General features: G+C 45.6%; 1 protein-coding gene across 5 annotated transcripts in view; it reads right to left on the bottom strand.

Moving 5' to 3' along the window:
- Nucleotides 1-26679, bottom strand: part of LOC131132694 (roundabout homolog 1-like) — a 111784-nt gene that overhangs the window by 15023 nt on the left and 70082 nt on the right. For 4 of the 5 annotated variants that reach the window (XM_058078553.1, XM_058078554.1, XM_058078555.1 and 1 more), the window contains 11 exons: nt 14344-14501; nt 9361-9481; nt 7965-8103; nt 7762-7889; nt 6255-6379; nt 6014-6179; nt 3326-3531; nt 3164-3245; nt 2150-2318; nt 1905-2071; nt 1031-1152 (listed from right to left, as the gene is read on the bottom strand). In XM_058078553.1, the coding sequence (XP_057934536.1) occupies nt 1031-1152; nt 1905-2071; nt 2150-2318; nt 3164-3245; nt 3326-3531; nt 6014-6179; nt 6255-6379; nt 7762-7889; nt 7965-8103; nt 9361-9481; nt 14344-14501 (1583 nt within the window). Of the gene's footprint in view, nt 1-1030; nt 1153-1904; nt 2072-2149; nt 2319-3163; nt 3246-3325; nt 3532-6013; nt 6180-6254; nt 6380-7761; nt 7890-7964; nt 8104-9360; nt 9482-14343; nt 14502-14642; nt 14814-26679 lie in introns of those variants that run through there. The other variant, XM_058078557.1, reaches the window with a different exon arrangement.

Genomic DNA, 26679 nt, shown 5'->3' with positions numbered 1-26679 from the left:
CCAACTGGTTAAGCTCACACACCAACCAGTAAAGCTTCCTCACCAACCAGTAAAACTCACTCACCAACCAGTAAAGCTCACTCACCAACTGGTTAGGCTCACTCACCAACCAGTTAGGCACACCCACCAACCAGTAAAGCTCCCTCACCAACCAGTGAAGTTCACTTGCCAGCCAGTAAAGCTCCCTCACCAACCAGTGAAGTTCACTCCCCAACCAGTAAAGCTCCCTCGCCAACCAGTAAAGCTCCCTCACCAACCAGTAAAGCTCACTCACCAACCAGTAAAGCTCACTCAACAACCAGTAAAGCTCACTCACCAACCAGTAAAGCTCCCTCAGCAACCAGTAAAACGCACTCACCAACCGGTAAAGCTCACTCACCAACCGGTTAAGCTCACACACCAACCAGTAAAGCTTCCTCACCAACCAGTAAAACTCACTCACCAACCAGTAAAGCTCACTCACCAACTGGTTAAGCTCACTCACCAACCAGTTAGGCACACCCACCAACCAGTAAAGCTCCCTCACCAACCAGTGAAGTTCACTCGCCAGCCAGTAAAGCTCCCTCACCAACCAGTGAAGTTCACTCGCCAACCAGTAAAGCTCCCTCGCCAACCAGTAAAGCTCCCTCACCAACCAGTAAAGCTCACTCACCAACCAGTAAAGCTCACTCAACAACCAGTAAAGCTCACTCACCAACCAGTAAAGCGCCCTCAGCAACCAGTAAAACGCACTCACCAACCGGTAAAGCTCACTCACCAACCGGTTAAGCTAACTCACCAACCAGTAAAGCTCACTCACCAACTGGTTAAGCTCACACACCAACCAGTAAAGTTCACTCACCAACCAGTAAAGTTCACTCACCAACCAGTAAAGTTCACTCACCAACTGGTTAAGCTCACACACCAACCAGTAAAGTTCACTCACCAACCAGTAAAGCTAACTCACCAACTGGTTAAGCTCACACACCAACCAGTAAAGTTCACTCACCAACCAGTAAAGCTAACTCACCAACCAGTAAAGTTCACTCACCAACCAGTGCACCCGCACTGCAGAGGAGGACAGGACAATGGGTGTGTTTAGATGGATCACCACATCCCACAGCTCCCTCTGGATGTGACGAGGATCCGTTCCCAGCACAGTGGAGGTACTGTCTGGTGGTACAAAAGATGCAAAGAAATACATATATATTATTTTTGTTTGTTATGATTTATGAACATATATTTTGTTTGTTTTTCATTATTAAAAACATAATACATTTTTACATTTAAAAGGAATAAAAACAAATTTGTCAAAATGTATTAATTTACAATGATTTATATTATGATTTTTTGAAATATTATAACTAGGGGTGCAAGATAGCTGTTGGGTCGATATGAGGTCATTATGATGTCATAACACTAAATTTGTTATCATAAAAAATAGCTTTCATAACAGAAGCATTTCACAGACTTGAGAAGCAGAATGTCATCGCTTTGGATAAAAAATATATCCTTCATCTCTAACTCATTCATTCATTCATTCATTCATTTTCTACCGCTTATCCTCAGAAGGGTCGCGGGGGCCACTCCACAATTTGGAGTGGCCAATGAAGCTAACATGTTTTTGGAATGTGGGAAACCGGAGTACCCGGAGAAAACCCACGCATGCACGGGGAGAACATGCAAACTCCACACAGAGATGGCCGAGGGTGGAATTGAACACCGGTCTCCTAGCTGTGTGGCCAGCGCGCTAACCACTCGGTCGCCGTGCAGCCGCATCTCTAACCGTAACTTGACAATGTTTATGTTCAATCTAAAACTGCAGATAAAATTGACTAAACTGGAAATCAGACCTCCCCCACGGCTGTGGAAACCAGTTACAGTCAAAATGCAGCCAACCAGTGACATCCAGAGTTTCCACTGACCGAGTGTTCGGACTGAGTCGGAGATGGTGCTGGGGTCACTGAGGCCATATTCACTGACCGCCCTGACCATAAACAGGTAGACAGTTCCAGCCTTCAAGTTGTTCAGGACAAAGGTCTGCATCTTCACGTGGTCAGCTAGCGTCACCCATCTGCTTCCTAACGTATGACTGCAGGAGAAACGATAGGCTTCATCTCAGCAGGCTTGAAAGCGGTGACAAAAACCTTCTGAGAACGTCCCATCTCACCTGAATGCCTCAATGACGTATGACGTGGGTGGGGCACCTCCATTGGGGCTGGGTTTCCATGACAGAGTGACAGAATTGGGGCTGATGTCAGTAATGTCCGGTTTGGTCGGGGCACCAGGAATCATGTTGGGGCCTGAAGGTACACTGGTCTGGACAATGACCCCAAACTCTGGGACACACAAATGCAAATAAATGCATTAATGGTAATAGTAATGGTTTTATTTCATTTGAACATGCATCAGATTACAATTGAATGCATCCCATAATCAGTTCCCAGTTCCACATGTCCAAAAGGAGTAGGAAGAAGCAAAGTTTATTAAATCCTACCCGTCCATCTGGTACTTTTACAATCAGTAACTGTTACATTTGTTCACTTCCTGCTTTCCTAATATAATTTAAGTTTTTTTAATTTTAATTTTAATTTTAATTTTAATTTTAATTTTAATTTTAATTTTAATTTTAATTTTAATTTTAATTTTAATTTTAATTTTAATTTTAATTTTAATTTTAATTTTAATTTTAATTTTAATTTTAATTTTAATTTTAATTTTTTGTCACATACTGAAGTATGAGGTGATATGACCATACAATGACGTAATGGGTACTCATTTGGTCCACCTGTCCCTGCCGGTTTGTGCTTTGGGGCACTACCCAATGCCCATGACCATAGGTGAGGGTAGGAACACAGTCCGCATCACTGCAGACACTTCATATAAGATATCATTCACATTTAGAGGGTTCAAGTAACGTTGAAAAAAAGGTTACTCAAAAGGTTACTAGAAAAGTTTAGTACAAAGAAGTTCACTACAAAAATAATCTCTTTATAAATAAGGAGTCCTACTTTGCGGAAGGTCACTTATCACAGTCGGATCTACAACCGTTTAACCACAATAAACGAGGGATTACTGTCAACATGTTTTTGTCCCTTCTGTTCTTTTAAGTTTGGCTAACGTATGCTAGCCATTGATCTTCATACTGTATATATTTTGTTACAGTCCCTTTCAGCCAGCTTACCCTCCACTTGTAAGTGTGCTGTCCAGGATGCCTCTCCATTGGGACTGGAAGCAACACAAGTATAGAAGCCGGTATCTCCGAGCTGAGGGGACCCACAGGAAATATCCAATATTAGCTAGCCCACCATTAGCAATGTTATGAATACATCACTTGGCTTCCTACCTTTGCGTAGCGAATCTCCAACGAGCCAGTGTCTGTTATGGACAAACGAGAGTCTGTCGGTGACAGCACTGCGCCGTCCTTCTTCCAGAGGACCGTAGGAGGAGGCGTGCCGGACGCTTGGCAACTCAACGCCACCGTGCTGTCCACAGGAACCGTCTGATTGACAGGGCCCTGTCTAATTACAGGGGGAAGCTGCTCCGAGCCCGCTGAAAGAAACAAAAGCAAGGAGGCCTCGTTTATGTCACTGGACAGTCAGCTTTTGATATATTTGATATTAAGCTTCAGGTTTTCTACGGAAGTCGTGGTGAAAATGCATTCGCGGCCTGCATGTCTGAATGCTACACCTTAGCATGGTAGATGTTTTACTCTTCAAATTGGACAGTGTTGTCATGTTAGCATGTTAGATATTTGATTATTTATAAACATACATTGACAGTGTTTTGATGTCAGGTGGTAAAATGCTAACAGTTTACATTGTTTTTATGCTAATGTTAGCATTTTCACATTTAAGCCATTTTCATAGGAAATCACATTAGTTGTTAGCATGCTAACAGCTAGCATGGTAGCATTGCTAACATTGGCAAGTTATCTTTTTTGTTATGTTGAAAGATATAAATTTACATAGATATGTATTTTTTTCATTTGTTAAAAAAGTTCTTGTGGGCCTGGGACGGTTTTATATGACTTATCAATAAATGAAGATGAAATTGATAATCAATAGATGGCCATGTGCACAGGTGTCTGTTTTCCTCGCCTCTTGCCTCCAAACAGGCAGGAAGAAGGTTCACTCTGTGCACTGCTTTCAGCATCTTAGCACGCTTGTTCCATAGAACAACGAACAACGGCGTGCACAGAGTGAGCCCCTTGTCATACAGTGTCTTTTTCTCAGTGGCTGGAGGCAGTGCCGTTATCATACACACAGAGTCCGGACAAGTGTTATGTAGTAGAAATGAACTTAGCAGATTGATTTTTTACTGTACTCTCAAAAGTAATGTTCAAATGTCATCTCGTCTCTCTTTGTTAACACAAAGTTAACATTTCTGGCATCCTGGAACGGATTAAGTGCATTTCCATTATTTCTTCTGGGAAACGGGATTGACTTAGAGTACGTTTCTGCTCAAGTCGGACCTTCTTGATCCGACTGATGCGGCTGACCAGGGCTCCACTCTATTCTGCACTGGTTTGTATCATAGTCTTATTTCATGTTCATATTTGTCAGGAATCCCTTACTTGGATCAATATTATTCTATAATTGTTTTTGGAAAGAATGAACATCAAAAACTGTACGGTGTTTAATATGGTCTGAGCATGCTATACATTTGAAAACTCTGACATGATGGCCAGGTGAATTATTCGGAGAGGCAAAAAGGTCATCGTAATGAAATGCTGCCACCAAATGAAAAACAGATGTGAAGATGTTAAAGATATGGACAGCAAAGTTTCCAAAGCAAGACAACAATGGGCGGCTGTGCAGCCAGTCAAGGAAAAAGAAATCAACTTATCCCCTCCAGCAGAGCAACTAATCATTCATTGGACAGTAGGTACCGATGGAGGCAGCTTACTAAGATAACAGGACCCTCTCCACTCTCCAGCTCGCATGTGAAAGCCCGCTGAAATGGGACATGGGCTCTAAATAAATAGACTAGCCAAAAAAGTTGATGGAAACGCGGCCTGAAAAGCACCAGAGGTAATAGCGCCTGGTTATTTCCATACAAATGCAACCCTGAAAATGGGGATGAAAGTGATGTGGTGGGATGGAGGGAGAGTAGAGTGCTAATAGATCACAGCCAAATGAAAACACCCACCCCATTTTTTTATTCCTATTACCTTTGCCAGATTTCATAGAGCAGATGCCTGCCATTCTCCTTTTAATGCTGCTGCATGAATACTACGAATGAAGAGGAGGAGCCTTGGAATATCTGCGACACGGCCGCAAGCCATTTTTGGTATTCATCTCGAATTTGAACAAACGCAGATAGACCTGCAAACGTGAACACGCAGGTCATGGCATCGAAGGCTTGTAGACGTTGCTGCGGTGTCACCACTGGTAGAGGCACATTTCCATGTCTTGATTTACTTTCGCTTTTCGCAGCTCCTGTTTTACCACCCTTCCTGGTTTTTTTACCTAGCATGTTTTTGTAATGGGGGAGGAAACCGGAGTACCCAGAGAAAAGCCACGCATGCACGGGGCGAGGCCTGAGGGTGGAATTGAACCCTGGTCTCCTAGCTGTGAGGCCTGCGCGCTAACCGCTTGACCGCTGTGCAGCCCTCCTTTTCAAAATAATGTCTTTTATTTTGATATTTCAACTCGTGATTTATTCTCACAAAATGACCAATTACTGATAAGTTTTCCATTTTTTATGTTTTTTTAATTACATTTTATATAAAGTTAAAGATGGGGGTGGCGACACCTAGTGGGGTGGCAATAATTTATGAAGGTGAGCTTGTGACGCAGTTAGGAACACAAATGTAACAATAAGGAAGACACCGGATGCTTTTTGGTGTCTGTTAGTAATGTGCAACTAAAATGATATGATAAATGTTGAGAAATGTGTTAGAGACCCCTGCATATAACCGTCTCCTCAAATATCTCCTAGAACAAACATCTTCCACAAGAAGAGCGTCCCTCACAGACCCTGCGGCAAATAAGTATGTGGTTGGTGGACGAAACAAGGAGGGGGTACGTACGGTCCATAACCTCCAGCAGTGCTTTGGTAATAACGCTGCCGGCGATGTTGAGAGCCTGGCAGCTGTAGAGCCCGCCGTCAGAATGCTGAACATCGGTGATGGTCAGACTGCCCGTCTGGGAGACGGACACCCGGCTGAAGGGCTGCGGTGCCGAGAACAACAGACTCTGTGGAGACAGTTGAAGTAAACACGTTTGTTTTATTGACTCTCGGACTAGCGGGAGGTTGAAGGTGAGTCTCACCTCGCTGCCCTCCCTCTGCCAGAAGATAGCAGGCTGTGGGTTCCCGCTGGCTTCACACTGGAAGGTGACCGTCCTGCCTACTGCTGCCACCTGGTTCTTGGGGCGCAAGGCAAACGCTGGTGGCACTGCGGGGGGGGGGGGGGGGGGGGGGGGGGGGGGGGGTTGGAAGTATGAAGCCTGATGTTCAGCGAACAAGGTGAACATTATTTACCTTTTTCCAAACAGAGCTAAAGCTAAAGGACCATAAGGAAAAGCTGTTGTGATGACTGATACGCACATGTGAGGTCATATGGAATTAAAATGTGCTGCCATGTACTTCAATTAGTTCTCTGAGATTGTACAAAACATTATAGATGTATATAGTATAGTATATAGTATAGAAGTATTTGACTTGGTTTCCCTTCATATCGCACACTTACAGCATCTCAAATGAAGTCCAGTAGTTACTGAGGTTGGGGTGCTTGGTTAGCGTTAGCTAGGTTTGTTCCCCACTGACTACTGGCATTTTGTGTACGTTGTCAAGTGAGTGGGCCTCGTACAGTCCCCACACAGGTACGTCCCCGGTGAGTGAATCGTACCACAGCCTTACATGAAGCGCACCTAACACGCACACGTCATACAAGTTGTACGAGTTGCCCACATCACACGAGTTGCCCACATCACACGCGTCGCACGAGTCGTACAAGTCGTATGAGTTGCCCACATCGCACGCGTCGCACGCATCGCACTAGTTACCCACGTCGCACGTGTCACACACGCTGCACGAGTCGTACGAGTTGCTCACATTACACGCATCGCACAAGTTATAGGAGTTGCCCACATCACACACGTCGCACGCGTCGTACGAGTAACCCACGTCGCACGTGTCACACGCGTTGCACGAGTCGTACGAGTTGCTCACATCACACGCGTCGCTCAAGTCAAACGAGTTGCCCATTTCACACGCGTTGCACGCATCATACGAGTTACCCACGTCGCACGCGTTGCACGAGTCGTACGAGTTGCTCACATCACACACGTCGCACGTGTCATACGAGTTACCCACGTCGCACGTGTCACACACGTTGCACGAGTTGCTCACATCACACACGTCGCACAAGTCATACGAGTTGCCCACATCACACGCGTTGCACGAGTCGTACAAGTTGCTCACATTGCACGCATCGCACGCATCACACGCGTCACACGCGTCGCACGCATCGCACGCATCGCACGCATCGTACGAGTTACCCACATCGCACGTGTCACACACGTTGCACAAGTCGGACGAGTTGCTCACATCACACGTGTCGCACAACTCATACGAGTTGCCCACATCACACGCGTCGCACGTGTTGTATGAGTTACCCACGTCGCACGTGTCACACACGTTGCACGAGTCGTACAAGTTGCCCACATCACACGCGTCGCATGTGGCGCACGAGTTGCCCATGTCACATGCGTCGCACAAGTTGCCCACATCACACGTGTTGCAAAACACGCGGCAGCAAGGAAAGGACGTACTGACCATGAACAGTGAGAGTCGCAGACGCTTCCGACTTCCCAACCATGTTCTCCACCACGCAGGTGTAGGAACCCTCATCTGAGGAGGTCACCTGGCGAACAATCAAGGTGTGGTCCTCCAGGATTTCCGACCTAAAAAGGAGGGAAGAAAAGCACCATGTGATGAAAAGGTGAAGTTGCCGTGTTTCTTTGGTCTATGAATATTACCTTCCCTTCGGCAGGTCAGAATCCTCTTTCCTCCAGCGGACGGTAGGAACAGGATCTCCTTGAACCGCACAGTGGAACTCCACACGCCCGTCCGCCAACACCACAGCGCTGCTGGGCCGCTTTAGGAAGGTCGGGCGCTCTGGTGGGCATCAAGCAAAGTAATTCAACCCCAGGCATCTACAGAAGCCTGAAAGTAGTGGCACACCCGCCTTCCCACCGAAATCATGGACACATCGACAAAATGCCACACCCACAATGTTTGTTCTTGTTGGACCCCCGCCCTGGGTGAGTTGGGCTCAATTCTTCCGCATAAAACTCATCCCAGCAGTTTTTGCTTCCAGGACGCTAGTGGGAATGTTGCTCCAGCTGCTGAAGATGGCTTCATTGCCTGGAACTCATGTCCATTTTTGTAAATCCATCCCCAAATCTTCTCCATCGGAATTAGATGAGGGGAAAACGCAGGATGGTCCAAAAGACTGAGTCCCTTACCACACAGACCGGGGCCTTCAGTCACAGGGGATGCCACCTGCATGCTTCACCGTTTGACGCCCCCGCGCAACGTGAAGCTCCATTGAAGGATGATGATGGTGGAGAACATCTCAGGTGGGATCTCCTTGTAACGTTGGAAGCCATCAGGACCGTCAAGGGAGAGGAAAACTTTCTTCCACCTTTCAATGTCCCATGTTTGATGCTAATTCCGAATTCCCAATTTTGATTTTGAGGAGATGAGGACTTTGATAGCATTTTCTTCCCCCATTTGGGAACTTTTCGACCCCCATTTGGCCCCAGGATGCTCCCGTGTCTTGACAGATCCTTTTTTTGGTCCATGAGCCTCAAGAAGTTATTCAGAAGTCTGAACGCTTTTCTGCTTTTGCCATCACAAGATGAATACCTGACACTAAATCCCATTCAATCCATTCAGATTCCATCTTTTGGAGGCTCTGCTTAGGATTTCAACGAATGCTTCTTTGCAAGAAATAGCTTCTTGACTCCCAAAACGCCCAATCGTCATTTCTATCTTTGAAGGAGTCTGGCAATTATGAGCCATCTATCTCCAAGGTCGTGAGGGTGCATAGCATTCAGGAGCGTGTTGACCTTTGTGTGCATTCAGCAGGATTATTCTCACGGCCTCGAATAGCTTCATGGAGCACCAGACGGCATGGAGGCTCCGCACGCTGACCAAGGTCACCTCATTGCCATGCCGATAAGAGCTCAGCCCCGATGGGGAATGCTGTGGGGGTGGAAGCTGGCTCTTGGCTGTGAAGAGTGGGCAGTTGTGATGCTAAGGTGGTTTTCGGTGGGGTTCGTGTTTTGTTATCAGGGTGTGGCGCGACGGGCGCGACGGGGAGCGGTGGATTGTAAACTTGTGCAAATGAACGGTAGCGGCTGATTTTACCCAGCACGGTGAGCTCGGCGATTTCACTCTCTCTCTCCCCCACCATGTTGGTTCCGACACAGATGTACTTCCCGGCGTCGCTCTTCCTGGTGTTGGTGATCATCAGCTTGCCGCTGCGGATCTAAATGAAAACACAGCGGATATTTGATATCTATATATTTGCATATGTGTCACTACGCCACGACTTTGTACCCCCGACACGCCAAGGAACATTTTCATGGGAGAACAGATACATACACTCCATAAGGAATGACGTAACCTCAATACAACGAATGAATTCTATAGTAAATATGCCATTTGTTCCTGGAATTAATACACTCTCAATATTGTATTGCAATTTTATTGAAGTAATGATATATTTATGTAAATATGTGTGTGTTTCATTGCAATTTTATTGAAGTAATGATAAATTTAGGAAAATATTTGCGTATTTCAATGCAATTTTATTGAAGTAATGATACATTTAGGTAAATATTTCCGTGTTTCATTGCAATTTTATTGAAGTAATGATTAATTTAGAAAAATTTTGCATATTTCAATGCAATTTTATTGAAGTAATGATACATTTAGGTAAAATTTTGCGTATTTCAATGCAATTTTATTGAAGTAATAATACATTTAGGTAAAATTTTGCGTATTTCAATGCAATTTTATTGAAGTAATGATACATTTAGGTAAATATTTCTGTGTTTCATTGCAATTTTATTGAAGTAATGATACATTTAGGAAAATATTTGCGTATTTCAATGCAATTTTATTGAAGTAATGATACATCTAGGAAAATATTTGCGTATTTCAATGCAATTTTATTGAAGTAATGATACATCTAGGTAAATATTTGCGTATTTCAATGCAATTTTATTGAAGTAATAATACATTTAGGTAAAATATTTGCGTATTTCAATGCAATTTTATTAAAGTAATGATACATTTAGGAAAATATTTGCGTATTTCAATGCAATTTTATTCAAGTAATGATACATTTAGGAACACATTTGTGTATTTCATTGCAATTTTATTGAAGTAACGACACATTCAGTAGCACATTTATGTATTTCATTGCAATTTGAACCACTTCATGACAGCTTAGTGTCATCATTTAAAGATTGATTGATTGAAAATATTTGTGTATTTCATTGCAATTTTATTGAAATAATGATACATTTAGGAACACATTTGTGTGTTTCGTTGCAATTTTATTGAAGTAATGACACGCTTAGCAGCACATTTATGTATTTCATTGCAATTTGAATCACTTCATGACACCTTAGTGTCATCATTTAAAGATTGATTGACTTGACGGTGTCCCATGTGATGGGTGTACCTGTGTGCATCTGTATGCACCACAGGAATGAGCACTGCCTCCAGTCTCTCTCTACTAAAGGTCAGCACTTCTCTAATTACATAATTCATGACTGAGAACAAAGATTCTCTGCCTCTTTGTAGAGACCCGCCTCTGATGTTGTGTCAGTCACTTTGCTTTTAACAAACTTTGAAACTTTACTACACAGTACTCATATCAACATGCCGTGCGGTGCTACCCCCCCCCCCCCCCAGCCCCATGCCCCCCCAGGGCATAGTAGCTGTCTTTATCATATGAATGATATATTCCAATAATACATCAACTAACACCACAAGACCATTTCCATCGACGACCTTCACCGAGAAATCAGCTTTTCGCTTTTCATTGTCGGGGTTCGATTATTCAAGTCCGCCCCCTTAGCTCCTGCTAATTCTCACCCAGAGGTCAGAGGTTAGAGGTTAAGTGTCATGCCGAACAGCACCTGGCCACTCGGCAGCGTATCGGCTCCATCGTTAAGGTGATGCTGCAGGGATGGATCCACCACATACAGCAGCAGTCCTCTCCAGCCCCCCCCCCTCCCCCCACCCCAACCCCACGGTACCCTACACACCCACCAGAAAAGGAAGGCATTGTCTCTGCTGGCTGGTGAGGACCTGACTCCTTTGGAGGTTTTTTAATGCTATGAAGAGGATAGCACGAAAACAGGAGAATAATTCACTGTTGTAAAAAAAAAATACTTGTGGTGTTACCTTTTATTTCTACATGAAGTACATGAAGTACACGCACCCTCCTTCTCCAGGAAAAGTTCAAATACTTTGATGGTATAGTCAAGTTCATTCATTCTTCAGCAAAGCAGAAAAATATGTTTCATGTGGAGTCGTCCTTTTTTATCACGGATCACTGATTCCATAACCGGTCCATTCAATTTATGTCAATGCTAACAAATGGAATATTTTTAGAGCATAGAAAACCTGTTTATGACTTTCTAAATATAGTTTTCAACATGATTAGATGCCAGAAGACATAAAATAACACTCACATTGTTTACACCAGATTTCGCAACTACAAGCTGTCAAGCAAACCAGTTAGCTTCAAATGTATTCCTTCAAAATGTAAAAAAGGGTTTCAAAGTGTAGAAGAAGGATAAATAAGAAGCCACAAGCTTACCACTTCCACACAGACTGTGAGAAGGACCTTTTTTCACTCAGCATCCATGGCTGGCTACTTGAAGTGCAAGGTACTACATATCTGTTGCATTTTAATATGTTTGCACTAATAATAGACCACAGTCAGCCATCATTTATTTATCCATTCATGTCTAAAAAGCATGCATAGCACAGGAACAATAATTAATCGCAATATTGCGAGGGCCAGCTGCATTTGATTTGCTGGCTTTTCCTCTCTATGGAAGAACGGCAGTGACAAGCACCATCCATAGTGTCTCTTCGGATGGCATTTCTGTGTATGATATTGTCTGATTAGCAAGGATAATGATAGAAACTCAAGCCGTGTGAGAAATGTTTCTGCAACATCGGCCACATCCATCCATCCATTTTCTATGCCGCTTGTCCTCACTCGGGTGGGGGGATGCTAGAGCCTATCCCAGCTGACTTCCCACCCACATTCATACCTATGGACAATTTGGGGTGGCCAATGAAGCTAACATGTTTTTGGAATGGGGGAGGAAACCTGAGAAAAGCCCCGCATGCATGGGGAGAACATGCAAACTCTAAGCGGAGAATCCAACCCAGGTCTTCCCCTCTGCTGACTGTGTGGCCTACATGCTAACCACTCGTCCACCGTTGACCCATCAAAACAGTTCATATTTATTTGATGTTACCATTATTAGTTGTCCATTGTTCACCATGACTGGGCCCCTGTGTGGGCTGACCACACGTCACTTAATACAGTTAGCGATAAGGTACGGCCCTGGTGTCTGACATTCAGCCTTTGCTGTAAATATTCCATTAATTAGCTGAGAATGTACTCCATGCCCTATTGGAATAAGATAGCGTGGATAAAAAGATTAGGCATATTTTTGTGGGAACTAAGACTGCTGACCATGTTCAGACGGTTTCAAATGAGCTGCGATGCCATGACATCCATCAACTGTCCGTCTCTGGCCAACAACGCCTGCGGCTTGATGCTGCGCTACATTTCAGCAGCTGACTAAAGAGTCCGTGTTTTTTTAATTCTTGCATTTTTAGCTGCAATTTGAGTGGCAAGAAATGTGGTTTGTTGAGCTTCCATGTAAAACTACTCAGCAGGAATAACTACTCAGCCTTTGACATCCTAACAGCGCACATGCAGAAACAACAGAGTGTGGGAATACAGGGAGGGGGGGTTACAATTAAAAACCCTAAATCACACTTCTGTTCATGAAAAGCCTGTGAAATGTTGGAAAGAACAAACACTGGCTTTACTTTTTCTCATGCACACAGGGAGGCATGAATGACTTTTGATGGACTCCTATTTTCATTGTAAAGTCAACGATGTCTTTTAGGTGAACTCACACGGCAAAGTCATATTTCCATACAGAGAAGATGATTCGGGAGGACAAAGGAGGGTGTGCACAGACTACAAAGGAAACAGCAGCCTTTGTATTTGCCTCAGAGGAGCCTCTGCTTGGTTCTGATCCGGGCCTCTTCTTAAATCACAGCTAGCTGCTCTGTCCATCATAACCCCCCCAGAGGGACTCTACCTGTCACTGCCCACCAGCATGAGTTTGAAAGATGGAAGACATCAGCCCGTGTACACATACAGTGTACTACATGTGTCCTTGCCAACACTAGTACAACCATGATGGTTCCAGCCTGGAAGGCATCAGACGCTGGACGAACCGTGGTCTGCAATCATAACGTTGCTGCTGGAACATCACGTCCACATGACAGCGCTGGGTCCTACTTGGCGCTGAGTTGAAGTGCTAAGGATTACATTGAAAGGCATTTTCCCCCGTGTGCACTAATGTTCTTTTTACATTGTTCTCCATGGAAAACTAACCCAGTCGGAGGAAGTGATGTCACTTCCACACCACACCCTGGATGGACCACACATGGAACACTTTGGTTCCATATTGTTTTATTTTTATGTTATGCCTGCTCGCTGTGTGTTTCCAAAATACGCCATTCGCCACCGTTAATGATTAATCGATGTGTCACTAAGGAGTCTGTAAAATCTCAGTGGCCTCAGTTTGACATCTTGACACCGACCACACCAATCCATGCCAGCGTTTTTGACTCGCTTATCAAACCTACCACTCTTCCACTTTTCCCGCATCTCTGATTACACAGGATTCCCAGCTGTCACCAAATTATCCGCCTTTCCGGACTCCAAATGTGTCGGTCGTCAGACTCCAAATGTGACTTTTTAGCACAGTGACAATATTATTATTATTTTTGAACAAACAAGCAATGTGGTTAGTTGGGAGCTGGATTTTGTCCCACGGTGAAGAGACACCATGGGGTGCTGTGATACTAATGATGTCTTGTCCTGTTTCATGAACATGGCACGCTGGAGCTCACCAGCTGATGTTCGAATACTCGAAGTAGCGTAGCATTAGTAGTATTCATTAATTTATTAGTTTATTAGTTATCATGTTGACGTACACACGCTAATCAGTGTTTAGTCTGACATAAATGTGAGAAGAAGAAGAAAAGGAATCTGAGGTCAAAGTATCTTACTGTGATGCGTTCCTCTCGGTCATTTATGGTCAAACCGTTTTTCCTCCAGGAGATGGTGGGCTCAGGATGACCACGGGGGGGCTGGCACTCCAGCACTGCAGGCTCGCCCACGGCAACCATGACGTCAACTGGGTTTTGTCTGAAGTCGTCACGTAAAACTGTGGGAAAACAAAAACAGACCATTTGAATCCATAAGCGGTAGCCCTGGTGGTGGAACCAACCCGAGGGCCACAACGATGATGAAGATAATCCACTATAATGTACTAAAGTCTACAGTCTACAGAGGCTGCAATCCTGACCTCTCCATTGACAAACAGGCTGGAGGCTCCATGGAGGCTGACCACGTGGCAGATCCAAATGCTCAGCTTGAGAGCGTTCCAATTGCTAGCGGTGGCAAGCTAAAATTAGCACCTTTCTACTGCAAAGAAGGAAATCTGCTTGTCGTCAAAATCTTAACTCGAGACAAAGAAAACTTGTGTTGCTCCAAAAACGTCCAACCATGATTGTGATTTGCCAAACCAAAAGACAGCTAAAAAAAAAAAAGCAGAACTGCTGATTTCAGACCAGCAGGACTGACTCTAATACAAAACCATCACAACGCAAAAGGCTGGACACACTAGGTGTCTAGGATCTAGTGTGTAAGTGTCTAGGGTCTAGGTGTCTAGGTGTCTAGGTGTCTAGGTGTCTAGGGGCTAGTGTCTAGTGTCTAGTGTTTAGGTGTCTAGGGTCAAGGTGTCTAGGTGTCAAGGGTCTAGTGTCTAGGTGTCTAGTGTCAAGGGTCTAGTGTTTAGGTGTACACCAATTACGTACATGTGTACCACGCACAAAATCTGGGGCTGCTCAGTCTGTCACTACATTCAAAACTGAAAAACTGGAATAAAAGTAAAGACCTTACATTCAATGCAGGCTTGGCATGAAGTTTGCAAAGATCCATACATGAAACATGATGGGTTCTGCATATGATGTATGTCACTGGCAGGTATTTTACCACAGAGCTTCTGCAACACCACATGCAACACCACATGCTGTTTTATAAAAAAAGAACAAATATGTATATGTATATATGTAACGAGGCTTCATTAAAGACTTGGTCAGCATGTCGATGGTCTTTATTCCCCAACCGTGACCTCATGCTGCACATACAAAGATGCAACACAGGCGTGTGCGTCACATACGCTGACGTAAAGAACAGTAAGCATTGCAACAGGAATCAAACATGAATATATATGTACACACATAGAGGCATAGCAAACAGAGGAGGCATAGGCACATATACATTGATAAATACAAATACAGTTGGATAAACAACATATCAAACAAAGCTGTAGGCACCCAAGCAGCTTTCTATACCCGATATCATGCTATTGATGCACTCTCACCGTACCGCAAAACACCAACCACCAACCACTTGACACGCTTGGAGCACGTAAGAAGTAACCAAACGTGTTGGCCGCACTAATTACTATGGCTGCCACAAAACCTTTACCCCAGACGAGACGATAAACGAGATTGGGTCTACGAGAACGAGTCAAGACAAGATTTTAAAATGACTTTCAAGAAAGGTAGAGTGAAAAAATATGAAAACTCGATGACATTAAATTGAAATTCCACTACATTACACTACATTAAACTCCCACCCTGTATTACTGCACTCCGTTCATGCCGTTGTTTTATGGACCAGGGTGCTGAACCCTCTCTCCCGCCTCCAAACCAGGAAAACAGACACAGGCAGTACATTCTCATTTATTGTCTGATAAAAATAATATTGTCCCGTCCCAGGCCTGTGAAGGCCACACAAAGATGCAACACGTGCATCATTTTCTTTGACGTGACCACGAACCTCTGCGGCTGAAAAATCGCTTTTTGCAGGCAAACCAGCCATAGAAAATCGGCTGTGACCGAGGCTTCAATGCAGGCGCCTGGACTTGAGTGACAGCTCTAAAGCTGTCCCGGTCTTAGGTTACATGGGGGTGGGGGCTAAGGGACCTCGGCCAACGTAGAGACGGCAGAACAGCAGTGCTGTGTGAGGGCGAGGAGACAGGAAACAGCGAGGAAAAGGCATAATCACTCCCAGATGGCGGCAACACCATTCATCCCCATGTGGACATTTGAATGTGACGCTGGCCAAGCAGGCCCAAGATGCCTGATGAAGCGCTGTCAATATGGAGGAACAAATTGGCACGACCTCTGAATTGAAACTATTCTGACCCCGACATCTATTTGAGCGCTACGTTCTGCTGCTCGGATCCTCTGGGCGGCTTGGGGCAGGCTGACTAGCACAGTCGACTGAGTGCTGATGGGAACCAGCTGCCTGAACAGCCCCCGTCCCATCCCCGCCAACAGCACCATGTCACATGATAAAAGGAATTCTAGTGGGACACAAAAACGTGGTGGAGGTTACTCCAGACAGGAAGGAAGCGAGACGATCGCAGTACTGGGATGTACAATGTGCGTCTATCTGTCTGTTCCTGCTGATTGATGATATTGATATTGTCTTCTCCGAATCAGGTTACACATCTGCTTTCACTCTTTTCATCGTCTTTTGGCCTCTGCAGCCTTGGCTGGTTCCATTTGTTTCTGCTAGTGTGAAGTAACGTAAGAAGCCAGGAATATGTACACATGATGATGCAAGCATCCAGGAATACAACCTACAGCGCTTGGTGATTCCCGAAGCCTTCAGTCGGTCATACCGTCATAGCGTGAAAGCTTAGCAATGCTTAGCTCCATCAGTTCCAGCTTCTATCACCGACACCGTAGGAGCGAGGCCCAGATCCAGTGCACATGTAAGGATGACATCAGAGCCATCCGATATTTTAGAAGATGTGACATCATTTCCACATTCTTGCTGATTTGAAGTAGAACTTGTCCATGGGATAAGCGCGTAGGCGGACAAGACGCATCAAGTTGAGTGATTTGTCGGTTAGATGAGTAGAATACGTTCATTTGCCGTCTATCCTTTTGCAGACAAAGCATTTCTCTTGTTGTGCCTGTTGGATGACATGAGAGCGTTGCGCCATGCTGTGTTCCACTTAAAGTAGAATTATAAACAGAGCTAATAAAATTCCCAGCTGTAAAACCCGTCAACATGCTGTGATTGCAGAATTATTCATCTTCCATGTCCCAGTGAAGATTTATATCCCGTCACTTTTCCCTTCTGTGAAGTCGTTGTTGCTCCTCCTCCTAAACCAACCCAGCTTGCCAGTTTGGTTGCAGCTTTGCTCCTCACTCCCTGAATCCGACGCCCCCCCAGATGAGAATCTCAGCGCCCACTTCAAAGCCATAGCCCTTGGCCTCGCTCCCCTGGATCCGCCTGACTTGTTAGTCCTCTTGAGGCTGAGCCTACTGCAGGAGAGATCCAATAATCCTCTTGGCAAAGCGAAACCCGATTGGACCAAAGAGACAGAAACCCAACCTCCCAGATGGACACGTTATCACCCGCCATCGCTGCTTGTGGTGGTCACAGGGGGCTTCTGTCACCGTCCACACAGCTACTCTGCTAACTGATGGTGGTCAATTGATAGTGACTGTGGTCGGAAACAACACGTCAACCTGGCTGTTCTTTGGCTCTGTCTTTACGACTAGCATAAACGTACCATAAATGTCACGCCATGGTTTTTAACTTGGATTCTTTTCTTTTCTTACTGCCTGTCAAGAAAGTCCCCAGTGTGGGACATCCCATGAAGAATAGAACATTGGACATTTAAAAATAATCCCTGTGGCCTGATCCAGAGGGGTATGTGTCAGACCTCCCTCTCCCCAGTGCTTCGTCCAGCTCCTCTCTGAGGATCCCGAGGTCTTCCCAGGCCAGGTGAGGGACATCGTCTCACCAGCGTGGCGTGGGTCTTCCCTGAGGCCTCCTACCAGTCGGGCATGGCCTGAGCACCCCCCCGGGGAGGTGTGCAGCATATGCCTGAGCCTCTCCACGAGGAGGAGCAGCACCTCTACTAGGAGTTTCTCCTGGAAGAGTTTGCATGTTCTCCCCGTGCATGCGTGGGTTTTCTCCGGGTACTCCGGTTTTCTCCCACATTCCAAAAACATGCTAGGTTAATCGGCGACTCCAAATTGTCCATAGGTATGAATGTGAGTGTGAATGGTTGTTTGTCTATATGTGCCCTGTGATTGGCTGGCCACCAGTCCAGGGTGTACCCCGCCTCTCGCCCGAAGACAGCTGGGATAGGCTCCAGCACCTCCTGCGACACTCGTGAGGAAAAGCGAATGAATGTCATAATTCCGTCACATTTGCCTGATAATGATCATGCACCCCCAGTCGGAAAGCTCGTCTTATAACTCATAATATTTTTAATTGGGAAATGTCAGATCATGGAAGAAATGTCCTGTTTTGTGGCCTGAGACTGAGCAGAAATACGAGATTGAAAGAAAACCTCCTCTGGAGGTGGAGGTTGGTGATTGCAGCTTTTTTTGGCTCTAATATGAAGCTAAAACTAATAAATAAGAGAAGCAATAATGGAAGCTAACTTTAACTCCCAGCCATCAGCCAATTCCAGCAGATATGAAATCCTTGAACATGTTCCCACAATTTATCCCCCCCACCTTCGCCCAGCCAACCCCTCCTCCGGCAACGCCGTCTGAAGGGACGGGAAGCTGCAGGAGAAACAGCTGCTACACAAACAATCCAATATGTGCAGGCCATGAATATCGTAGGTGGTCAGGCAGGCTGAGGGGAGACACGCACACACACGTGCATCCGCACACGCACACACTCCCACACGCATCCCGGCATACTAACACAGGCAGCCCGATGGGAGGTGTAGCTGTTTTGCAAGCGTACAGTAAAGCAAATAAGAGATTATGAAGAGCAGCAAGCAAATCCAATAAAAGTAAAGATGCCACACATAGAAATGAATATACAGCAGCAGGCACATGAGATTTACAAAACACACACAGGCTTCCTGAAGACACGCTGCTTATCAAGGAAGCACAATTCTGTGCCTTTCCTCCCCAAACTCCTTTGTTGGAATACGTTTGATTCCGGAAATGAAATCCCAAGCTTGCATGGGCAACCGTGTACAGTAACATTATATTGTTTGTATATATTTCATATGTTTGTCAAGCCCATTCATTCAACCATAGAGCTCGGCTAGTATTAACTCTTGAGGCGGGGGGTGGGGGGGGGGGGGTGGTTTGTTATGACTTCTACTGTTTTGCATGGAGGAGCGTACTCGTATATTTATCACCTCATGAGGCTTTGTCTCTTCTGGATATACTGTACATATTGGATATACTGTATACTGTATCCATCCATCCTGATATCCATCCATCCTGATAATCATCCATCCACCCTGATATCCATCCACCCTGATACCTACTACTGTATATACTGTACTACTGTATATACTGTACTACGGTATAAACTGTGCTATGGTATAAACTGTATATATACTACTGTATATACTGTACATACTGTATATATTGTATATACTGTATATACAGTATATATTGTACATACTGTATATACTATATCCATCCATCCTGATATCCATCCTGATATCCATCCTGATATCCATGCATCCTGATATCCATCCTGATATCCATCCTGATATCCATCCTGATATCCATGCATCCTCATATCCATGCATCCTCATATCCATGCATCCTGATATCCATGCATCCTCATATCCATGCATCCTGATATCCATCCTAATATCAATGCATTCTGATATCCATGCATCCAGATATCCATGCATCCTGTTATCCATGCAAGGATGTAATAAAGGCATTGCAAGCTAAGATGCAAAAATACTGTTTCTTTCAACATGTAAACACATCAGACAGAATAATACAATTCCAAGTAAAGTGGCAGACAAATCAGGTCACATAAGCACAAGCACACGTTTGTGCACCAATGATGAGTCCTAGCGAGGGTTCTGTGGTTCGTACGAAATAGAAATCTTGTTTATGTGAAACCTATCGCTGGGAAATGGAGCGGCCGTTAATGAGGAGCTGACAGGATTATATAACGTAGAATTTATCTAATCCCGCACCACTGCAACAAGGGAGAAACGGGTGAGAGGCTGAGAATAGGGAGCGGTCAGATGCACCCAGACGGCAAGATATGAAGCAGATTAGGAGAATTAGTGAAGCGGGGGAAGCGCTGGGTGAAACAGAGGTTGGACAGCTCTGATCGGGTTAAGAAAGTTGTCAGTCACACAAAAGCGAGCATGCTTGACTCTCCTGATGTTGCTGAAACAATGAAAGACAGCTAGCACGAGGCAGCTAATAATGCAATGTCATGGGATTCACTTATTCCACCTGTAAAGCCCCCCATTTCCCCTGTCAGGAGCCCGATCTTGGAACTCAGTTCGCGGGGTGTCATTGCGTTAAACAGCAGTTGCCATGGAGACACCCGTGGTGGGCCCAGAGAAGATTTCCATGAAGAAACAATGGAGGGTCAGAGCGTCCCGCTGCAGCAATCTCTAGGGAGAAGTTGTTTTCACGTGGGGGGACACCAAAATCCAGATTAAGAATATTATTTGGGTTAGTTCGGGCAGCCACATTCCAATAGACGGACCCCCTAATGTCCTTTCTGGTCTCCCAATCGATCCAATTGCCTTTGCAAAGCCGAAATCTTCTCCAAGATAGCATCCTTGTTGTGATTGGCAGTCACAGTCAGAGTGTGAACGGTTTTGCCCACCAGATGGTTCACGATGGGCAGCTGTGGGCCAACTTGATCAGCTGCCTCCATCATACCAATTGTGCGATAGACCAGGAAAGTGGCCGATCCAATGAGCAACAGACCTGATATCATGGTTCCGAATAAGTAGACTTCCATGTCCTCCACGGAAAGAATCGCCAGGCACATGACCTTCCACTTCCCCCAACTGTCCATCACGTACCCGGCGGTGAATGTTCCGTCAGGGCAGGCAGGTTACCCCGAACCTGAGCTTCTCGTCGAGAAGATCGTGTCAATTGCATGGAGAGACCAGTTGATCAATTCCATGATTTCGGTTTTTGGAGACCAGTGCATAGAGAGACTCTTCTGAAACTACAAGACGAGACTAAACGAGACTTAAGAAGCAAGCGAAGCTGGGGAGATAAGGAGAGGGGAAAGATGCGACTGCCTTGGTTAAGAGCCAAAGTAGAAAAGTGTAGTGTAAATTCACGCTTGGGTCTGGAACCACGACCAGACCAGGGTGTTCCCCACCTCTTGCCCAAAGTCAGCCGGTATAGGCTCCAGCATACACGCCACTCTAGTGAGGATAAGCAGCATAGAAAATGGATGAATGGGTCTGGAAGCAATTAAGTGTGATAAATGGTAATGGTTTAATTTCATTTGAACATGCATCAGATTACAACTGAATGCATCCCATAATCAGTTCACAGTTCCACATGTCCAAAAGGAGTAGGAAGAAGCAAAGCTTATTAAATCCTACCCCTCCATCTGGTACTTTTACAATCAGTAACTGTTACATTTGTTCCCTTCCTGCTTTCCTAATATAGTTTTTTTTGGGGGAGGGTTTGTCACGTACCAAAGTAGGAGGTGATATGAGCATCCAATGACATAATGGGTACCATAGTAACTGTCAATATAGTGATGTATATATCACATCATGATAAAGGAGGGACTACTGAGTAAATGTTTTCTATGTTGGGCTTTTGCAAAGTGTTGAGATAAAAAGCTTCATAGTGAAGCAAGTCACTGAGTGGATGGGGTGATGCAGAGTGGAATGATGCGATAGTACTGTAACAGCGCGTGTGTGAGCGTATTAAAAATAACACACACTGAGATCTACGGCAACAGCATTTCCCCACCCCCCGCCCAGAGAGAACCAAAATAATACGACTGACAATCCGGCCCGGCGGCCCTAATTACATCTTTCTTTATTACACGTACGGCCTGCTGTCGGTGCCACAAAGCCACCTGAGTGCATATCTCAAATCATACAAGCTCATCAGAAATGCAAGCGTGAGAATTCTATACATGCCAGCCAGGAGGAGAATAATAGGAAACCAAATCAAGTCCTGTTCTTCTGAATAATGAGGCGAGATAAAGGTAAAAAACACATACTGCCGACCTTTAACCCTCTCATTAGTGTTATCCTGCCAAAGCGGAGTAAATCGTCATGAAAAAAGCCACTTAGACGCCACTGAATGAAAGACTTTCACTTTGACGTGGCGGCATTAGCATTTCAATAAGCCTGCAAAATGGCTGCAGTGTTTGACGGAGTAATTGGGAACATTAGCGAGTGGATGAAATATGTAAGAGAAGTGCACACATGTGTCAATCCTTTATTACATGTAGCCTTTTTTATTTTGGAGTTTCCTCCATTGCCGAGGGTTGCTTTGTTTGCAGAAACAAAAGGCGAGGCGTACAAACAGCAGCAGACCTTGGGACAGACGCACTCTGGAATTCAAGCTTTAGTAACCTTTGTTTCTTTAGCCGTGCTACCTCAGTCACATCTCCTCAGGCTGTGTAGCGTTCTAACAGCGCCCCACTCAACGTGCCCCCACCTGGATGGGCCGCTCTCATTAGCACAAACGTTTGGAAATAACTCCAAGCTGGCTGTTTGCAAACCCCGACAAAGAGATCCTGTATGGGAACAACAAAAGGCAAAACTCAGGAGGGATGCTCCGACGAGGGAGGGCACCTGCGGGTCACAGAAATAGGCGGCGGAGAGGAGGGGAAGGACGAGTAGGCGGAGGAGGGCGGTGTGTTGCAGCACGTGAGCCAGACAAAGACACACAGACGAGTGAAACAGACAAAGAAACAAAGAGTTGAAACTAAACATCCCTCCTTTATTGCGGTTGAAAATTGAATATTTTCATAGTTGCAGCATCAAAAGCCTTAAGCACCTTCTAAATATACTTTCAACATCATTAGAGACCTCTGGACATGAAATAGCACCTCCATTGTCACCCCTACACTCCTATTGGGCAATATAGCTAAAGAAAACAAGACACTGTATAAGACACAAATAAGACATGCATTGCTATAAATGTCAGTGAAGACAAATCTGTACTCTAATAATTACAACACTTCCTTTTATTGCAAATGTTGAGCCAGAAGACACCGTGTTAGACATCTAACATGAGGGCGGGGCATGAGGAGTATGTCAAACATCCCATTCCCATTCCGTTTGGGACGGATGCATGTCAACGAGGTCATGTTGCTAGTCGCTGCACTGGTTCATTGCCAAAGACACCCCAGAAAACAACACCAGTCACCCCCTCCCCCTCCATAAAAATGACTGATGTGTCAAAAGCTGATGTGGGCAACTAAAAGACTAACATAATATCCATGACAAAGGACATGAAACACTATTCACACTGGAGGATATTTACATTTTTATATGAAAAATGAATCACATGAAATTGTTCCACAGGAAATAAATGAATATGATTGAGGACAGAATGTGCTGACGTGCACGTCTGCCAGACAGTTATTGCAGCTTGAAGTTAATTTCTCATCGCTGCCGGGAGGTGAGATGATCACTTCTCCTGAGCGACTTGGTGCTGGGATGTTTGGATCGTAACAACGATGCGTCCCCATCATGTCCCGTTAACCAAAGAGGCACCTTCTCCAAATGTGGGAGAGACGCTCTCTGATGCACACCAAGTGTCACTGCAGGGCGGAGTCTTTGCACCTCGCCCTGGTAGTCGGTAGTCGTATCAATGTGACTTTGGTGGCGTCAGCTGACAGGAAGCCCCCCTCCGCACTGCAAACTTAAGACGATGTGACTTTCATCTTCAGATTCAGATGAAGGACAAACTAAGTCAGCAGCATCCTAAAAGTAAGTACGTATTCTGGGCTGGTTGAAACGTAAATAAATGTATCCTCGGCTTGTAGCGGAAAAAATTTTAGAAATTTTCCTCCACTTGCTTTTGTTTTATCACAAGGAATTGGGAAATGTTCTCGAAGCTGTGTCCTACGTCCTACGTAACGACAAGCCTGTTTGGTTTGCACGGAGCTGTGCAAAAGTGGGGGGGCTGAATGAGGACACAAACGAACGAGGGGTGAAAGATGAAACTTTAATGATCCCTCCAGGGAAATCCGGTCATTGGCAGCCGCGGACGGCAAAGGCGCGGATAACAACTGAAGTGATGCGAGGCGTTGTAGATAATAGAAGTAATTAAAAGGGAATCCACACTTACTCTGCGGAGAGGCGCTCGTTTAAACGTTTAACACATTTTAGCGTATTAGACGGGATGTCAACTTTATCAAACGGCAGATGGGAGCTCTTTGGAGGTGTAGCGGAGGTCTCCTGTGAGCTCTTTGGATCATCAAACATTGAAAGTCGCAGATGGGAAGAAGAGGAGAGCAACAGCAGAGGAGCAGAGGACGAGGAGGCAGACCTGGAGCTGAGGCCCTCCCCGGCCCCGTTAATTGGTAGGAAACATGGGGTCCCCGAATCAATGCATGACGCCTGCTTCATTTTTCCTCCCACCACTCCTCGTCTCTGGAGCGGATGGAGCGGATGGAGCGGATGGAGCGGATGGAGCGGATGGAGCGGATGGAGCGGATGGAGCGGATGGAGCGGATGGAGCGGATCCCCCCCCACACAGTCCGGGGCGCCAGACTAACTTGGAGCTAAGTCAATATTCACATTTACTTTCATTTCCACTGTATTACGCATCAATACTTGAACAATAAATGTCTTCTCTGACCCCCCTCGCGTCTGGAAGGCCTCTTTGGTTACATGACAACTCCAGCACCGCCCTCCTTTCACACTTTCAACTAATCCCACGGCTCGTACATCTCAAAGACAAAACGCCACATTTGTAGGCTGGAGACCAGAGACTAGATGTAGAACTCGGTAGCTAGCTGGCTGCCGCAAGAGAGTGAACACCAGGCAAAGTGTGGAAAGAAAGATGGCAGAAAGTGGAACGGCAATGAGACTAAAGGGGAGCGATCAAACGCCGGCGCTGATAGGCTTAGCCTGCGGCAAGCTGTCATCACTTGACTCCACTCTTGACTATTTTTCATTCTCATGGCAAGCGGGGACAAAGTGGGTCCCTCGTCAACTCAGGAGGGGATGCGTTCTTTTATCTGGCCGCACATACGGGAGCCAATGAAAAAATGGACTCCCAATGACTGACAAAATGCGTCTGTAGTCCGGAGATGTGTGGAGAAACTGGGAAGACAAAGCAAAAGCATCTGAAGACGACCAACTCTGGCAACACGCTGTGATCCCTCAACTCTGCACCGCCGCTCTTCACCTCTGCCTCTTTTATATTCGCCTCACTCGCCGGCCCAGTCCTCCTTTTGGTCCTCTCCCTAATTATCTCACAGGGCTGTGGAGGTAGCACCGACCATCCCCCACAGCAAACGGAGAGAGAGACCCTGATGAATAATTTCACGTTTGCCTTGGCTTCTCTATCCACACGTTCTCAAATTGATTATTGTACAGAAAGCTCGGCTAAAAAGAGCAGCCCGCTGGGTAATTTGTCTTTCTGACGAACAAAGTCAATGTAGAGGTGGGGGGGAGGGGAGGGGGGGGTTGCAAAAAGTGATAGCTAAAAGTAAGAGTAAAAATATGATTATAGCAACAACAAAAAGATGGATTAGTGGCTGGCTGGGTCTCGTCTTTGATTGCTGATTCTATTTGATGTTGTGGTCCGGGGAACATGCACGTGTAGACGGTGGACATTTGTTGGGTGCTATGCAAATATGATAACATGCTTCAAGGAAAGGTTGCCTCCACAGAGGTGTTGGTGTGCATATGAAGCATGTTGGAAACTAAAGCAAACAGAGAAGAGCACAGCACAAGGGCAGGAACACAGCTCCACTAAGAATAATGCTTCACTCCCTTTGCCCTGGAAGTGGGAGCCGACATGGCCAAGATGGACATACCATGGCTGAGACGAACATGCCATGGCCAAGATGGACATACCATGGCTGAGACGGACATGCCATGGCCAAGATGGACCTACCATGGCCGAGATGGACATGCCATGGCCAAGATGGACATACTATGGCCGAGATGGACATGCCATGGCCAAGATGGACATACCATGGCTGAGATGGACATGCCATGGCCAAGATGGACATACCATGGCCGAGATGGACATGCCATGGCCAAGATGGACATACCATGGCCGAGACGGAAATGCCATGGCCAAGATGGACATACCATGGCTGAGGTGGACATGCCATGGCCAAGATGGACATACCATGGCTGAGATGGACATGCCATGGCCAAGGTGGACCTACCATGGCCAAGATGGACATACCATGGCTGAGGTGGACATGCCATGGCCAAGATGGACACACCATGGCTGAGACGGACATGCCATGGCTAAGATGGACCTACCATGGCTGAGATGGTCATGCCATGGCCAAGATGGACATACCATGGCTGAGACGGACATGCCATGGCC

The sequence above is a fragment of the Doryrhamphus excisus genome, chromosome 7 (genome assembly GCF_030265055.1).
Source record: "Doryrhamphus excisus isolate RoL2022-K1 chromosome 7, RoL_Dexc_1.0, whole genome shotgun sequence".
Lineage (NCBI taxonomy): Eukaryota > Metazoa > Chordata > Actinopteri > Syngnathiformes > Syngnathidae > Doryrhamphus > Doryrhamphus excisus.
Note: the sequence above shows the minus strand (reverse complement) of the source record. Positions and strands in the feature narration are given on the sequence as shown.